Genomic DNA, 16,985 nt, shown 5'->3' with positions numbered 1-16,985 from the left:
CTCAAAAAAAAAAAGTACCATTAATATTATTTTTTTTACCAAAATTCTCTAATACATTTGCTTAAATATTTGGGTAAATTTAACTTTCCCATGTACTTTAATTCTCTAACAAATGGTATATGAGCAAATGTTAAAGTTTAAATTTGGGCAAATGTTTAATTACTTTCTACTTTAATTTGCACAAATTTAAAATACATGGGAAAGGGATGAAGGGGAATTGTTAGAGGAAAGGGATGAAGGTGGAGACATAATTAATTTGCAAAAGTTTAATTACTTTAACATTTGCACAAATTTAAACTTTTTCATGTATTTTAATTACACTTTGTATTTTAATTACTTTTCCATATATTTTAATTACTTTTACTATATAGGAGCAATTGTTAGAGAATTTTGGTTACTTTCATGCAAATGTTAAAGTAATTAAAATATTTGTGCAAATGTTAACGTACTTTAATTACTTTCAATGTAATTTAAATTTCCCATGTACTTTAATTTACTTTTTCATTGTACTTTCTTTATTCTCTTTAATTTCCGTGATTTTATAGCAAAAGTGACTATCAATAAGTGACGGAGACTACTTTCTTTTTATGAAGTAACAGTTGAATTGCAAAGTAGCGATTTTCAACGGAGATTAATTGGAGCAACCTCTTCAAATTCTACTCGGATCAATCTATAGATAAAATCATGACCGTTGAATTATGTTGAACTGACGGTTGCCATTAATCATCCACCTACGTTATCTACACCAGTACACCCCCTCTCTTCTCCATTGCAGCAGCTTCAGAGGTAAGACGTATTTTATTTTTTAATCCTTTATTAAGTCATTATATTATCGTTGATTTGATAATTGAACTTCTGGTCATAATTACTGAAGTTATGGAAGGTTATAACAATCAATTTTGTTGCTAGAATTTTGTTATGTGCAATTTACATTGATATAATTGAGGGAGAAGAATTTAATGTTATTTTTAGAGACTAAATTGATAATTGAGTCAAATTTTATTGTTAATGTGATTTTTGGAGCTTAATTTGATAATAAAGTAAAATTTGGTTGTTGATGTATTGTAAGGCTGTTAATTATAGCCCTTTATTGTAGGAAGTAACTATGAAAACGGACCTTTTCTCCCTCGGCCCCGGGCGGCCACCCCTCTTGCCCGGCTCGGAGACGGGCCTGATACTATTACTAAATTTCATGGTATAGGAGCAAGATTATGGGGGGTTTGTTTGCTAAATTGGTCCGAAAGACGACGAAAGTCTGTCAATTTTAAGACTATGGTTGGTAGTATTGAAAATAGGTTGGTTTCTCAGCAAGGTGGGATTCCATTTATTGAAGATGAAGGTGTGGCACAGCAATTGTATCATACGTTGGGTTCGAAAGGGGGTGAGATGAAATTATGCTATTTAGAGGAAAGGGATGAAGGGGAATTGTCTAAACGAATTTTGGGTCTTAGTCGAACCAATAAGAGAAAGAGTGCTTTGCAATTGTTTAGGTCGATGGAGTTTGCTGGATTACGGCCTGATTTACATGCCTGTAATTCTTTATTAGCTTGTCTTTTGAGGAATACGATGTTGGATGATATGCTGAGAGTGTTTGCATTCATGAAACGTGAGAAGATAATTTCGGGGCATTCATGTAGTTTAGTATTGAAAGCAGTTGCAAGTTATCGCGGTAGTGATATAGCCTTGGAAATTTTTGATCAATGGGAGATTGAAAGTGAGATGAAGCAATGTTTTGATGCGATTGTTTATAATACTATGATGTCTATATGCGCTAAGGAGAATAATTGGGTTCAAATGGAGAGGATATGGAATGCTATGAAGGGAAATGGGGTTATTGGGACGGAAGTTACTTATCGTCTACTTGTTTGTACATTTGTCCGTTGTGGTCAGTATGAGATGGCTATCCAGGCCTATGCTGAGATGCTTCAGAATGGACTAAATCCTGGGTGTGATACAATGCATGCTGTCATAGGTGCTTACACCAAAGAAGAGAAGTGGGATTTAGCTTTAAATTTGTTCCAAAGTATGCTAAATAGTGGATTGAAGCCAAATCTAATTGCTTGTAATTCTTTGATAAACTCACTAGGGAAAGCCGGTAAGCTTAAAGAAGCATTTAAGGTTTATAAACATATGAAATCCTTGGGCCATACACCTGATACGTACACATGGAATGCCTTGCTAGCTGCTTTCTATAAGACCAATCAATATGCTTTTGCTCTCCAGTTCTTTGAAAGCATACAGAAAGATTGGAGCTTTGAACCAAATTTACAGCTATACAACACTGCTTTAATGTGTTGCCAGAGGCTTGGTTTTTGGGAGAAAGCTCTGCAGTTTCTTTGGAAAACGGAAAATTCTGGAATGTTAGTTTCAACTTCATCGTACAATATAGTTATTGGTGCTTGTGAGGTTGCTAGAAAACCAAAAGTTGCATTACAGATTTATAAGCACATGGATCAGAAGAAGTGTGCCCCAGATACTTTCACACATTTGTCTCTAATCAGAAGCTGCATTTGGGGAGATCTATGTGATGAAGTGGAGGACATTTTAAATGTAAGTTCATACTTTTCTGAAGTTGGCTATTTTTGCCGGATGTCAACTAATTTTAAATAGATCTTATGTATCATGCAAAATCCAACCGTATTATTTGTCAAGCTGGCATGCTATATCTATTAACTCCAGTATGTAAACAATTATTTGAACTGGCCCATGTTTAAATGTGTCAGATTCTTTGACTGGTTAATTTTCCTTTATCTTCTTCTATGACAGTTTTTTTGTTGCCTTTTTATTTTTATTGTTTGGCTTCAAGATTCGTTGCTGTCCCCTTTGGCAGGAGTCATCACTTGATGTATCTCTTTATAATGCTGCAATTCATGGAATGTGTCTTAGAGGGAGGATTGAGTCGGCCAAGAGACTATACATGAAATTGCGTGACGTTGGCCTTGTACCTGATGGGAAAACACGGGCGTTGATGCTTCAATATCTGCAACGTGTCAACTCAAGGCAGTTAAAAAAGAGCAGGTAGAAAATACTTGTTTATTAATATGTCCTCTTCTTCTAGAAATAATATTCACATATATTATCTTGGGATGTCCTAAAGTAAACCCATCAAGGGCATCAATAAAATACTGAGATCTAGCTATACAAATATTCAATACTAAAAATTCCTTTACTCTACATCTATCTCTTGATTGGAAAAGAAAAGCCAGCGTTGCTATCAGATTAGTCATGTTACTGTTTCTTTCAGTATATACGAAGACCACTTATCCTTTTCTGCTTTAAAGGTCGGCAGTACCTGCAAAAAGACAGCGAAGGAGGAGAAGTTAAGAAAAACAAGCCATGAGATGCATCCTCTAAGCCAATTACAACTGGAAGTTGTAGAAGACCCTGTAACGTGGTTCTATGTTATCAAGTGCTAGCTCATGAACTGCAGGGCTTCTTCAGACAAGAATGCAGAAGTCTATAGGTATAAAATTGTTGTTCTGAGTGCTTTGATGAGTAATATCTGCGTACTGCTTGATTTCTCCCTCTTATATGTGTTTCCTTTTGTCTTTCTGTTCTCCTATCATGCATAAGTTGCTGACACCATTTCTTTGATTCGCCCAAATCTTATTATTTGTATTATAGAATTTTCATGGATCATTAGTGACTGGGTATGAGATAATGAATCTGATTTGAATTCATTTGCATGCTAATCAGTATCGTTTCCTTTGATAATCTCTGTCAGGCCGTTGTGCTCTAACTAAGCTACATCTGTTTTTTTCATATATTTTATTTTTATATATTTATATTTTTAAATGTGCTCCTTGGCCTACTCACCTAGTCGAAAACTATTACACAGCCTGAAGGAAAGTTGACTGATAGGCAGATTTTATCAGAATGAATCAGGCAAAACCTTTCATGCTTGTGAAACTCTTAGTACGTCATTTCCATTGCATTATAGACAACTTCTAGTTCCGCATATATGTTTCCTGGATCCTGGTGAAAGTGCAGTAGTGAACCATAGTTCAGTTTAACTATTAACCTCTCATGTTGCTAGCTAGAATTTGTCTTATAGACTGGAATGGTGTTCCTTATTGACATTGGCCTTACTTAGCCCTATCAAAGGACAGGTTAATGGTATCCTCCTTATGCATTTAAGATAATGATTCTTGGTAGGAAGTGATCATCCAAAATTGTTAAGTTTGAATCAAGAATCAAGCGTTTTTTACTCTTGGTTTGCGTTATTAATGAAGTTAGTGATTTTTGCAAGAAAGCTGGTCAGATCAGGAGTAGCGCTAGTGTTAATGGTAATGTCCTAGTAATAGAAGACCTAGATTATGCTTTGTTACCTCACAAAGTCATTTGTTGATTATATCACCAAAAACTGTTTTTAGTCAGGCCATGAGGTACTTGCCTTTTCAAATTAACTCTAATATTTTTAGAGTCAGTAAACTAACAACTCTTTTTGTGGTTGGTTGTGAGAAATGTTGTGTTTACTTTCATTTTGTCACAGTTGCAAGTGCCAATTTTATGTTTGGCTAATTCTAGAGGCATGTCACATGTATTATACAAGAGCTTGTGTGCACTCACAAACCCGACTCCGAACACTTACCAAAAAAACGAAAGATTAAGTTGGAGAGGAGTATTTTGTGTGTATGACTGTGTGTTTAGACTTTAGACTAACAGCTGGCGATTGATGAATATAAAAAATATTGTAACATCAGTCAAAAGAATAAATATTGTAACTGTTACAATATTCAAACAACAAGAGCAGTCCATAAACGTACCCAAAAGATAGAGGGCCCCAAACCACACACATTCCGGCCCCAAACCACACACATTCCCCAAGACCCAACTCCCGATCCTAGCCTAGCCAGTGCGCATGTGTGTGGTATAAAAACCCACCACCCACTTCTTCAACTAAGTAAACTAAAAGTACTCCAATATATAAATGTCAGAATACTCTCTCTTTTTCTTTTAATGTGGGACTTTTTCTCACTTTGTTTTCTCTCTCATTCTCTGTTTTACATCAACAATTTCCAACGTGTGTTTCAATTGTATCGTTCACTTCTTTCTGGTTTCATTCTTCAATATAAAAAATAAAACAAGTAAATAAAATAGAACAGTTTTTCAGCTCAATTATTCTGTAGATGCAGTATATGCTGCAAGTATTGCTTCTTTAGGTTAATATAGAACATTGATTATCTAGATGTTCAGATGTTCTCCTGTGAGCTGTGAGTACTTCTAATTAGCAGTCAATTCATTTTCTTGGTCAATATTTGCATACTAGTTGAGTATATTGTATAGCACCTTATGTTTAAGGATCTAACCAACTGAACTCAATACTCTAGAGCTAATTACAAAAGGACATTAGTTTTTATGTTCTGCAAAGATCACTTGACCTGACAGAGGGGTTAAGCTTTAATCAATTTTTCATTTTCAAATCTTATAACTTTTTGTAAAATTTTAGAGCTTTGGTCCAGTTACTTCTTATGTTTATGATGCTATGTATAAACCATTGATAATCATGACGTTAAATCTCATCTAATTAGCAAATGAAGTGGTCTACAACCATGATCTTCGTGTTTACAAAGCAATCTTGTGAAAAATTCCTTAATTGTGTGTTCAAGACTTCTACAGTCTTCATTTTTTGCAACTGGGAAAAAACTTTTGGTTAGAAATTTTTTATTAAATATGCATGCACATCTTTCTGAATATATGAATGACGAGTGCAGACTCCTCAACATCCTCAGCCTTAAGTGCAATCACTTAATTCTTAATAAATTCAGGATTTTGGTAACCAAGTGAAGTTTGCAAGTCATTAAGGAACCTGCAAGCTGCTCCAACTTCCAAGTTGAACTCTTTGTTTCTTATAAAGCTATCAACATAGCCAACCAAGGAATTTGTGGTAGGTTATGTAGTACCTTTTGTACCTGTTGCCTTTGGAGAGTTAATCCTTACCAGGAGAAGTTAGTGTTATAATGATATCAATAAAAGTATTAAACATGTCTTCGATTGATTCTTTTAAGTTCCATAGAAAACAATTCGGTTGATACATCAAAAAAACAATCTTTGATCTTTTAACTACACTTGAACTTTCAGGAGTTTCCGTGTTACAAATCGATCTTTGATCTTTTATTGTCATATTTTTTTCCTATGTAATTCATGTTTGGTATTTGAATGAATAAGAACAGATTTCCTTTAAATGCAGTAAATGACTGGTATACTAAGTATACTACGTATTCTGCTCATCTGCTTAGCTTATTGACACATTAAAGTCTTTTTTTGTACTTTATTTTATTTTATCTGTTTTTAAATTAATGTGTTATTTTGCATCTGTGTAGGGAACGAATATATCATACGCAGTTGACAAATGATGGGAAGGACCAAGGACCTGCTCTGCTTGTTGATAAACCAGTGTCGTGCTTTCTGTAGACAAAACATCTTATGTTACCAAAATTGAGAATATAAGGAGTTAGGTAGCTCCTTCATGCATGCAAAGAACTAGAATTACAGTATTGAAAGTCATAATCGATGGATTGACAAAGTATTGATTGGCCAAAAAGACCTATCATCTTCATCTGATATGAAGGTAAATGATAAATTGTCTTGGTATGATCGTAAATGAAGGAAAACAGTTTAACTTTGTTTATTAGGCCTCTAATTGCTAAGTGATTATTTACATGAGATATTGACATTATTGTTGATTGGCCAGAAGAAGCAATTGAAACTATTCTCACTTCCAGAGCAGACAAGTTTCCAATGTCTTTCCGTTCAAATAGACATAAAGATAGAAGAGGAGTCACCTTCTCAGGAAGAGAGTCAGAACTAAGATTCAGCCATCAAGTTGGATGAAGTCTCTGAGGAAATTAAAGTAGCATGACAGGAGCAGTGATTTTATTGATGATGTATCACCTGCACTCCTAACTTGAGAAATGAGGAGCGGCATTCATAGATCTTGTAACAGTTGTACGTAAAGAGTTTGGGATTTTGGATCCTTATCAATTCATCAAAGTTCATGCAATAGCGTCTGCCTTGGATGTAGATCTGGTAATGCAAATTGGTGAGTTTACTGTCAAATATGTCTCTACCTTGTTGGCATGAACTACTACCATTTGAACACAATTATGGTATCAGAAACTGGTATTGGGCTAGGGGAGTCGATAAGCACACATACTCTAGTTATACAAGGAAGACAATTTTTACAGCAATAGCTTTAAATAATTGAAATTGACGGTTTATTTATTTATTATTTTTTTTTTTTTTTTTTTTGAAACTCTCTTTGATAACACTATGGTTTTATTTTTCTAAGTGGTGAATGGTGAAAATTCTTATTATCCTGACGAAAGATAATAGTTATTTTTAATAAAAATATTTAACCATGGTAAATTATTTATTTTTTAATAATAAAATAATTTTGAAATTAATTTTTTTTAATAAAAAAACCCAACCCCCTCCGACCCTCCCCCACATACACAGCCACCACCTGGCCTCTCCTCGGGCCAGCGGTGCCTTGCTCCCTTGCCGGTCACCATACCTTCTCCCATTTCATCCACCCCGATTCCCCATCCCTTTTCCCACTCCTAGATTTCTACCCCAACCCTAGTCCTTATAAATTTCCCCCATTCTCTCATGCAAATCCTATTTCGAGGATCAAATTAGGAAGATTTTGAACCAAAATTCAGCAGAAGCGACAATTTATAATTTTCCCATGAGTTGATTTCGTTTGGGGAGGAAAGATTAAGAATTTGAGGACAGAGATTAGGGGAGGGGGTTTCATTCTGAGGGAGCTGGTTTCGGGGGAATCGCGATCGCAGGGAGGCGAACAAGAGGAATGAGATAGAATTAGGTGGAGTTTCTGAACAATTAGTGATGAAGAAGCCCAAGAAAATTGGTGGAAAAGGCCAAGAAAGTGGTGCCGAAGGAGAATGTGACGACAAAGGAGAAGGAGATCGAAGGCCGAAGGGCGTGGTGCACAACAAAAAAAATCGCGTTTATATTGACTAAATCACCGACCGAATAATATCAATCGGTAATTTTAAATTGTACCAACTGATTTTAAGTATGTCGGTAATTACCGACCGTTTTTAAATATTACCGACCGATTTTATGTATGTCGGTAATTACCGACCGTTTTTAAATATTACCGACTGAAATTCGGTAGGTAAAATGGTCATTTCAAATTAAATATATACCGACCGATTTACCATCTAATGTCGGCCAATAAAAGTTTTTAATGAAAAGAGGTATGCCAACCCACTTTTCATTTTGCCCGACCAAAGTTTTCAAAAAAAAAAAAAAAAAAGAGAGAGAGAGAGAGAAAGGAAGCCTCCAGAAGAACGTGTAGGAGTTTATAGGTACTAAGCAGCGGAAATAATATGAATCATATTCAATAAAGCACCTAATCCCAAGAATCACATGCATAACAAACAAAGACACATAATCATACCTTTGAAGCGTGAATTCTATGTAGTTATTCAACAAGCAAATCAGGGAGAGAATAGAGCTCCAAATGTTGCTCCTCTACTTAGTCCACGAGATTCGAACGAGCCGTCCATCAATACTAGATTGGTCAAGTGATTGAGGAAAACCGCAATCACCACCTTTAATTGACTAAGCCGACCACCATGAACCACCACCACCACCACAAACCACTACACTGGAGCCGAAGGAGGAGAGAGAGCCGTGAGAGAGAGGAGAGTTTGAGAGGGGTTGGTTTCGTGTTTGCTAATTCGGGTTTGATCTTACTGATCACTGAATTGCTTACTTACTACTAGAAAACCCTAGACACCTAGTCTATTTATAATCACATTATAATTAGACTAGGGTTAGGAAGTCCAAAACCCTCAAACCTACTCTCATGGCCGGCCATACTAGAGGATGAGGCCCATCATGGGCCTTGTCCTCTCATGCCCGATCTAGACCCTTTGTGTGACCTTATATGGTCCGTCCAATTGAGCTTTGGGCTATTTTACTAGCCCGAAGATCGTTAGTACCTTTAGCAATGATAAAACGACGTACCAAATGTACGAACTTAATTATCTCTATAATTTGATCTATTTATATATCTAGTAATTGCACACGACGAAGACATAAATCCTTTAATCTCCCACTTGTCTGAGACAAGTGTGCAATATTCAAATTCCTTAAGTCAATATGTGTCGATTTGATAATATGATTGCATCACACGTCGAGATCATATTAATCTACAAATCGTTTCTTGAAATCTGAGTTAGAATTACAAAACCAAATGATTACTAAGTAATGCATTTGAACGCGGCGACGTATTTTCTGAATTCTCCCTCTTCAAGCGGCCATGACACATTTTCTAATTTAATAGGTAGACTGTATTCAATCTTGTGACAACAAGGCTCCCACACAACTTTTGAAATAACCAGGAAACACTCTTTATAATCTCCAGTTACGGCAAGACGTTTGAGTGTTCCACAGTCATAACATCCATTAAATGAACTCAATGTTCCACTCATGTCAAAGGAATCCACTAATATATCCGGAAGCTCTATACTTGAACTTCAAAGTAGGTCAATAGTTCGATCATGCATCATTCATGCATATCCAAGTGATTGACCGAGCATCATTATGCCCCTATAGCACATGAAACTGTGTTATCCAATCAATCTTACATGTTAGTCCATTTATTGAAATCATTTATGTCCACTTTAATGATCTTGAACTAGGAAGTTAAATAATATATGAATTTTGTTCACCTGTGGGGTTTCATTTACCAGGTCATCAACCTGATGAGCCCATCAATTCATAATTATTTTGGACATTTTATTTAATTTCCAAAACCATGATTAAATAAGAGAAATAATAATTTCTGTTTTAAACATAATTCTGCAAATTGATGCATCATTTAAGTAATATGTTTTCTTAAAACATACACAACCTAAATTACATAACTTGCTTCAATCCAAGACTTTAATATGACTTTCATACCTTAGTCTGTGGAAGGGGTTTAGCGATTTTGAGTGAACAAGGAGAAGGGAAAGCTTGGTTGATAGAAAAATTAAGGAAGAAGGATGAGTGCCTTAAAGAGAAATGAAAAGCTTTTGGAAAGTTTTGGAAGAATTTTTGCACTAAGGTCAAATTCAACTGACCATAACTTTTGTTCCACTCAACATTTTGAAGTGATTCGAATTGGAGATTAAAGTTCATCTCAAGAGCTTTCCAACGACTGGTCACATGCCTTATTCCGATGAGTAACGAAGAAGTTATGACCTTCCGAAAATAAGCTGTTTCGCCAGAAAAGAGTTGCACGTCCGTGCAAGTCACTGCACGTCCGTGCCAAATGAAGCACGTCCATGCAAGGTCAGGTAGTATCTACTGGTCGTATTTTAACAGGTCTGCACGTCCGTGCAACCTTTGGCATGTCCGTGCCGACCTGTAGACGGGTCGTTTCCTCGTGTTCTTCGTCCTTTTACTTGGGGGTTATATAATACCTCTTTGGCTTCATTTGTAAGGGAAGATCTTCTTACAGTAGTTTTAGCTTAGGTTAGGATTTTTAGAGAGAGAGACTCTCATTTTCTAGAAAGAGAAAGTGTGAAAAACTTGTTGAAAGCTTGGAATATGAAGAATTGAAGGAAGAAGACTTGAAGATTTGATTATTTCTTGCATTATCAATGAGAATTTCTTACTCTCTCTCTTATTTTATTGCTTTAATTACTTATTTTTGTATCTTTTCTAGTTTTATTACTTGTTTATGTTAAATTAGTGTTTGATTTCATGTTCTTAGTAGTTTACTACTTTAGTTTTGCAATTTATAATGATGTGTGAGTAGTTCTTTTACTTGGGATGGTTGAAACCATTGATGAATTCACAAATACTTGTTTGCATGTGTTGATTTAGCTAATGTGGGATGTTAATTAGTTAAGTTTAAGTGGTTTCATTGTTAGTTCTTGTAAGTGGCCATTGCTAGAACTATTTATCTAAGCTTTCTCAACGAAGGATCGAGAGATGAACTTGAGTTAGCTCTCTTATGCTTAATTGACTTGAAATGTCATGAGAATAGGAATTTCCAATCAAGGGAATGTTTATGTCATCGTGATAATGCTTTAACACTTGTTTATGCTTTGTAACCACGAGAGTAGGTTGTATTCATAACTCAAGTAATCCCTCTAGCTTGAGAGAGTAGTTGGGTGCCTTAGATGACTTCCCCTAATTTATCTCCAAATTGCTATGTTTTGTATGTTAAATTGTAGTTTGTGAATGACTTAATTGGTGGATACCTTCCCAAGATCCTTTTTATTATTGTTTGTAGTTTTTCATTATAACTCAAAACCCAAAAAGACTTAACTTAGCTTATCACAAATCGATACTTGTTAGTGCTCCCCTTAGTCCTTGTGGGATCGACCCTTACTTGCCCTTTATACCATTAGAGAGACCAAATTAGGTTTTTATCTTTGGTAGGCTCGACGACGGCCTATCAGACGTCTTTACCATTGTCATCTTAAAAGTTGTTAAGGAGCACCACAGAGTCAGTTAAGAGGAGGACTCCTTGCTTCCCCCTTTGAGTTGACCCATAATAGAGCTTCGATGCACGCCCATGCTTCACAATGCAAATCTGATGATGCTGCTCCATGCTTGCCTCCACAACCGAAGGTATCGATTTGTTCACTACCATTAGTCACCCAGCCGATACCATCCCTTGTAGTGTTCTTAACCTATGCCCCGTACCATACACTTGTATAGTGAAACTATCATAACCGTTTCTTTCTTTGCCTAGCTGAACATGGTTAAAACTCAATGGGATAATAGGGTCAACATCGGCCTCGTTTGCACCACTATTATCTTCCCCTATTCTTTGCGTGAAGGTCTCATGAGCATGCAAATCCAAGTTGATTAACTCTGTCACTAGGACAACCATCCCACTTACCTCTTTAAAGCACCTCTCATTCCCAGTCTTCCATGCGCCCCATAAGTGGGCTATGAATCTACTTATGCGGGTACTATGTTTACCATCCTCGCTATAGAAGAGCAGGATATAATGTTAGATCCATACTTAACGAGTTGAACCCAGGAGAGACAGAGAAAATGGAGAGGGAACCTTGCTCCTAGTTCTCCACTGCTAGAATGCAGAAACGGAAAATGTGTTGGCTATCTTCCACGTCCCCTCCACAGTTTCCACACATTTCATTGATTTGTATTCCCTTTTTGGCTAATTTTACCTTGATGGCAATCCCATCATGAAAGACACGCCATAAGATCTTCCATTATTTAGATTGAATATTGAACCTTCAGGTAAGCTTCACAAAGTCTTGCTCTCTATTATCAGGAACTACCCTCTGTTCTTTGGACATAAAGTAGTAACCTGTTTTCACAATATATCTCCCCAATGGATGATGTTTCCAATATAGAAAATCATCATCCAATCTTGTAGGAAGCTCCATAAAAAGGATTGCTTTTGCACTATTCTAGTCAAAGCACAACGATTCATCAAATTATCTTTTATATCGATAAACCCAAATTCGAGGAGGTTAGTCGATTCTCACATAGTCACACATAGCGTCCTTGGAATTTTTAATTGAATTGAGAATTAAAGACATTATAATAATCTTGGCCTTCAATCATGATAGAAACGATTTCAATATAAACTTATTATATAACACGGTATGTTAGACACTTTAACCTTATAGAACTAATGTATGGTAATAGTTAGCATTAAAAGTGAAGATTTTTGCTTCGTTTTGATTTCAGTAAAAAAAAAATATGTTTTAATCAAATGGCATATTTAGATTATTTTCCAAGGGAAAAAAACGCTTGATGCTTGCTACTATTTGGAGGATATTAATTATTTCTAAAGGAACATAAAAGAGGAGTAAAGTTATAGCACCTTGTTAGAATTTTGAAAGGTATAATGGGCAACATCAGCAACACAATATTCATAAGATTAATCTTGTACTTTTTATAAGGTAAGGATATGTAATTTTAAACATAGTCATGTGACATCTTGTTAGAATTGTCATAGTACATACATACTAATTAATTATTATTTTTAACTAGATGAATCTCGTGCGATGCACGATTTGTTTGAATTTTTTATAATAATTATATATATATATATATTTATATATTTATGTGCTAAAATTTGTTATATATTTAGATAAAATTTCTAATATCAAAAGATAATATTTTATATTTAATTAATTTAAAATGGAAGATCTCGTTTGCTAATTTTGCTTACGTGACAGTTAAATTATTTAATTCTATAAGAAATTAATAATATTGTATTTAATTGGCTACCACTAAAACTTATTATCCTACGTGGCGCACTGAAAAAATTAAATCCTAGGTGGCTCTCTAAAAACTTATTATTAGTTTTTATTGTTAACTTATTGAGAAAGGAAGATAATGATATATATATTATAATCCTCTTTGATGTTTTCTTTTGTAAGAAGATGGGAGTATCATTTAGATTTGAGTATCTACATGACTTATGTTTCTAGATATCATAGTATGACCTATGTCACTATATATATATATATATATATATATATAGCATGTTTTTATCCTATGTCCAAAAGGGTGTAAGTAAAGAAAATTTTAGGATCAAAAAATCTTTGCAACATTAAACAACGAAGAAAAAAGTGCTAAAACACTAAAAACAACATGTTCCTCCTAAAAAAAGTTGTACCTATTGCTATTTTATTCATTATTGTAATTTCGAGCTCAGGTAACACTGCGTTGCAATTTTGTTATTTTCTTGTTGATTAATAATATTTATGTAATGATACATACAATTTAATTTTATGAATTGCAAATCTAGTATCTTTAATTTCTTTATATATATATATACATATTTAATTAATTGTTATTCTCAACATATTCTGTTAAAATTTTAGTTTTGATGCATACAATATTATCCTTTGCGCCTTTAATTTGAGTAAGTTTTTTTTTAAGTTACACTAGACTATTTTTTATTATTAAAATTATTGTTTGTTGCTGCTGTTATTATTATTATTATTATTATTATTATTATTATTATTACTATTATTATTACAAAAAAAATCTTTTTTTTTTATGTTATTTGATTAGTTTTTGAAGCCGAAGCACGTGGTCGTCCTCAAGATCCTGAATATGAGTGTTAAACAGATGAAGCTGTACCATGCATACTAACACAATGTATCGAGGCTTGTAAGACATTTATTAATAGGCCTGGTGTATGTTTACCACCAATCGCTGGAGCACCTCCAGTTTGTTGTTGTACTCTTCCCAAAAAGAAGAAAACCTTTACCTAATGAATAATAAAAAAAATTCAATTTATGCTAATATTTTTATATTACCTAACAATGACCATTTCTATCCTTATATGGCTAATTGTTTAAATTATCGAATATTATTTGCAATAGGGCTAAAAGCGTAATTGTATATGAAATTAAAAGAACTTTACACCTTTGTGTTCATGAATAAATTTAAATCTCACAAAAAATTATTTTGACAAATTAAAAAAATATTTATAAAAGTAAAAAAAGGGCCTGAAAATCGTAATAGGATGCTATTAAGTAATTTAATTTGCTAAATTAACATAATAAGTATTTGAATTAAAGTTTTTTTTTTCAAGTTGTGAATATTAAGAAATTCTCGAATGAAACCAAATGTATCCGAACCAAATGAAACCAAAAACTACAAAGTAATATGTATCCGAACCCAAATTTGTATGGAAAAATTAATTTTAATGGTCCAAACTTACGGCCATCCGCTAAAAACAGTCTTACCTTTTGATTATTCCATAATGTACCCAACTTTGGGAAATTCTTCCCAAAATGGTCCTAAACCTCAAATGACGAGGGTAACCAGTTACTAATGTCATGTGTCACAATTATGTTGATTTTTTTTAGAAAAAGATAGAGAAGATGGTGCTCATGGTGGAGAAAGATAGAGAGATAAAAGGTGGTGGTCATGGTAGCTTTACAAGCTAGGATGGTGGTTAGTTTATGATAATGGGAGAAAAAGTCAGGATGAGGTGATTTGATTGTGGTTAGTAAGGTAAAGGGTGTACGGGAGGCAATTGGAGTTATTGGACTTGAGGGTGGTTTGGTAAGGGACCATTTTGGGAAGAATCCATAAAAATTAGACTCACCAATCAATTAACCTATACTAAAAGCAAACCTAAAATAACACATGTCACAATGTCATTAACAATTTTTTCGCCCATTTTACTTTCCGTTTTTACGCATATTCTTTAAGAAAATCATTTTATAATAATTTAAAATATCTTTCTTCCAATTAAAATTCTTAACAATAATAATTCTCCATATAAACCCAACTAATATATTTTTACATATACGTAGTCTTTTATATTAGGTATTATTTTTGTAAAAAAAATGAGGAAAATGTTATTAAACAATACTGCATATATTATTTTAGTTTTCGATAATACTATATGTTAACTTCTTTTTTTCTTCCAATTTTGTTACTTTTGCAATTATGTTTAATTCAATTAAAAATAAATTCATTTTGTTAAGAGATATCCATACACTTTTTTTTTCTACTTTTAAAATTCGTATCAATAATAAAGCACCACGTGTAAAAATAAAACCTTATACATTGATATAGTTAGGAATAAAATTAAATTTATATTTATAATTTTTTAACCGTGCATTACATGGGACTTATTACTCCGTATAAGATAATCAAAAGGTGAGACTCTTTACGACAGATGGGTAAAACTTGGGCTTGTTAAAATCAATTACTACCTCCGGTCCACTTTACTAGCAACTTTGACGGGGTTTGCGGAGGCCAAGACAAAACTTTTAAGGGGTGAATTAGAAAAAGTAAGGGTATGTAATTAGGAGATAAAATTGGAGGGAATAGTTGTGGTCCCCTTTTGTTGACTTTTGTAAGCACTTGTACTTTTGTGAAATTAGTGGGAAATTCCCACCCTTTTTGCTGGCAGCATAACCAATAAGTGGGAAAATGTTTTGGGCAGCTTGTTTCCCTCCCAAAATTTCCCCAAATTTCAAATGTTTAACCAAATTCCCCCAAAATTTAAATTTTTGCATTAAATTCAAACAAAATGCCCTATATAAAACCAGGGCTTCCCTTTCAATTCCCCATTTTCAAAAGATCAGTTTTAGGAGAATTGGGGAGGGGGGAGGGGGAGAATTAATTCAAGTAACATCACATCAGAAATTAGTTTAGTAAATTCAAAATACAGACAACCTAACAAATTACAACCGTCTAAAAGTTGATTAGTTAAATCCTAATTCCTAAAGCTGTGTTAGTAGATGCAGCTTCAATAATTACAGGAATAGGCTCCGTTGAAGACCGTCCAAAAACCACCAGCCGCCACTTCATCACCAAAAAGAAATCCTGAAAAATTTTCAAAAGAGAAGGGACTCATGGGAGAGTTCATACATGAACTTATGGATGTGTTAATTCAACAGGACTAGCTCATGGAAGATGAATTCAACGAAGAACAATTCATCCAAGAAGAGTATCAAGGGTCGTCTGATTCAGACCATGAACAAGACCAACATCATGAAGATAATGATGCAGATGGGTATGATGCAGATGATGATGCAAACCAAGAAGAGCTACAATTCAATTGCAGAGCAACAAGAGAGATGACAGTAGAATAGAAAAGAGCAATTGTTGAGGAGATTATGTTGCACATGGAGGGGGACTCACTGCCAAGAGGCTTTTTAGCCAATTTGGCAAGAAAACATTCAGTGCACAAATCTACAACAACAAGATGGTTTCAGGTAATAAAACATTCTCTAGCTCAAGGTATTGTTGTTGATGTTAATACAAAAAAATTAGGCAGGACAGGACGCAAAGCAAAAGAATACACAGATGAGTTCCTGACATCTGTACCATTGTACAAAAGAACAACTGAAAGGGCATAAGCTGGTGCACTGAAAATACCCAAAACAGCATTGCATAGGCTAAGGCAGCAAGGCAGGCTGAGAACACACACAAGCACAAATCACCCAGCATTGACAGAGAAGCACAAAGTGTCAAGACTTAAATGGTTTTTAAGTCTA

General features: G+C 34.4%; 1 protein-coding gene across 2 annotated transcripts; it reads left to right on the top strand.

Moving 5' to 3' along the window:
- Nucleotides 1-455: 455 nt before the first annotated feature.
- LOC110734247 (pentatricopeptide repeat-containing protein At3g29290-like) lies at nucleotides 456-7,228 on the top strand. Of its 2 annotated transcripts, XM_021914324.1 has the most exons (6): nucleotides 456-786; nucleotides 1,097-2,550; nucleotides 2,831-3,018; nucleotides 3,282-3,463; nucleotides 6,324-6,571; nucleotides 6,695-7,228. In XM_021914324.1, exons 2-4 carry the CDS (start codon nucleotides 1,273-1,275, stop codon nucleotides 3,322-3,324), a joined length of 1,509 nt encoding a protein of 502 aa, XP_021770016.1. In that variant the 5' UTR covers nucleotides 456-786; nucleotides 1,097-1,272; the 3' UTR covers nucleotides 3,325-3,463; nucleotides 6,324-6,571; nucleotides 6,695-7,228. The 2 variants fall into 2 exon arrangements, with proteins under 2 accessions (XP_021770016.1, XP_021770025.1); XM_021914333.1 differs by lacking the exon at nucleotides 456-786 and having other exon boundaries at nucleotides 793-2,550.
- Nucleotides 7,229-16,985: the final 9,757 nt, after the last annotated feature.

This window comes from Chenopodium quinoa, unplaced genomic scaffold, assembly GCF_001683475.1.
Source record: "Chenopodium quinoa cultivar QQ74 unplaced genomic scaffold, ASM168347v1, whole genome shotgun sequence".
NCBI classification, from domain to species: Eukaryota; Viridiplantae; Streptophyta; class Magnoliopsida; order Caryophyllales; family Amaranthaceae; genus Chenopodium; species Chenopodium quinoa.
This window is presented reverse-complemented; position numbering and strand designations above follow the sequence as displayed.

What these genes read in the sequence shown, in the direction of transcription:
- LOC110734247 (XM_021914324.1), top strand. Translation starts at nt 1,273, where the DNA reads ATGGTTGGTAGTATTGAAAATAGGTTGGTTTCTCAGCAAGGTGGGATT. An exon ending in AAGTGGAGGACATTTTAAAT is followed by an intron (nt 2,551 to 2,830) that starts GTAAGTTCATAC and finishes CCCCTTTGGCAG; the next exon opens with GAGTCATCACTTGATGTATC. An exon ending in AGGCAGTTAAAAAAGAGCAG is followed by an intron (nt 3,019 to 3,281) that starts GTAGAAAATACT and finishes TCTGCTTTAAAG; the next exon opens with GTCGGCAGTACCTGCAAAAA.